This window comes from Papaver somniferum, chromosome 6 (genome assembly GCF_003573695.1).
Source record: "Papaver somniferum cultivar HN1 chromosome 6, ASM357369v1, whole genome shotgun sequence".
Classification (NCBI taxonomy): domain Eukaryota; kingdom Viridiplantae; phylum Streptophyta; class Magnoliopsida; order Ranunculales; family Papaveraceae; genus Papaver; species Papaver somniferum.
Window position 1 is genome coordinate 19,362,439 of NC_039363.1, and position 1,179 is coordinate 19,363,617.

At 39.6% G+C, this 1,179-nt stretch overlaps 1 protein-coding gene across 1 annotated transcript; it reads right to left on the reverse strand.

Annotated features, from left to right (window-relative positions):
* Positions 1-397: 397 nt before the first annotated feature.
* On the reverse strand, positions 398-832 carry LOC113290601 (formin-like protein 5). The gene has a single exon (XM_026540189.1). The coding sequence runs from the start codon at positions 830-832 to the stop codon at positions 398-400; it is 435 nt and encodes a 144-aa protein (XP_026395974.1).
* Positions 833-1,179: the final 347 nt, after the last annotated feature.

Sequence of the window (1,179 nt, forward strand, 5' to 3'; positions counted from 1 at the left end):
TTTTCCTGTATAAAGCATTATGAATTTTCTTCTTACCTTACCGATCTCTGTTACACTAGCCTGAGAGGCTCCTAATAATTGTCTAAGAGTTTCACTTGTAAGGAAAAATAAAATTGCCTAATGTTAAAATCATGGATGCAAGAAATAAAGATGCAAATCGAGATTTTGGTGAACATAGATACTGTCTCCAAAGCCTAATCAAGCCCACAAGTGAACATGTACAAGGCATAAGCAAACTTCATCAACCAGCCAAGTTTGCCGTATAGAAGCGCACATATTCAACATTTATTTCATATACTCCATTACATGTATTGTACACAACTGTTAGAAGAAAACACAGAAAAACACCACTGACGCAAGTAAAGATAACAAAAATATTGAAATTAATAAGATGTACCTAACAGTAAACACAAGGAGGAGGTGGCGACAGCAAAGGTGGTGGTGTTGGAGGAGGGAGAACAGGTCTTATTGGGGGGTTGCCTATAGGAGGAGGCGGGGCTCTGGGTTTGATTCTTCGACTAGATCTTCTCTTAGGTGGAGGGGGTGCAGGTCTGCTAGGTCTTTGACGCGATCCTCTCCTAGGTGGATTGGGTGCAGCTTTAGATCTTCCACCTGGCCCTCCCGGGCGTGCCATCGGTGCATCCACTTTTCCGTATTCATCATGATCAACAACTACAGATAACAACCTCCGGCTAGAGTCGGAAAGTTCCAAATTGATTTTATTCTGATCAGCAGAAACAGTAGCAGCGTGGGAGTCGCTATAACCCCTCCCTGCCATCTCAAACACAAACAACATAAGAAGAACACGAAGAACAAAAACAGGCTTCTTCATTGGTAGTTACTTAGTTCAAGAACTCTGTTGTAGTATACATGTAACGTAAAAAAATAATTCTTTTTAAGCTTCTCTTTAATAACAACTCAAGAGTCATAACTCATAACGCGTGATGCCGAGTCAAAATGTTAAAATCCAAATTAACTGGTTAGTTAGATTTTGCATTTGGGTTTTGTTATTCTTTTTAGAGCCGCCTAATTTTCAACCTCCCCCACAAAATACTAGTATTAAAATCTTAAGTAGGTAAAGATGGGAACATTTTCAGCCTAAATTCAGTCTGCTGTCATCGACTAGATTTTGTTTCGGAAATTGCATTGTTGACAATCTTAAATTTCTGGCTTCGTGAC

What these genes read in the sequence shown, in the direction of transcription:
- LOC113290601 (XM_026540189.1), bottom strand. Translation starts at nt 832, where the DNA reads ATGAAGAAGCCTGTTTTTGTTCTTCGTGTTCTTCTTATGTTGTTTGTG.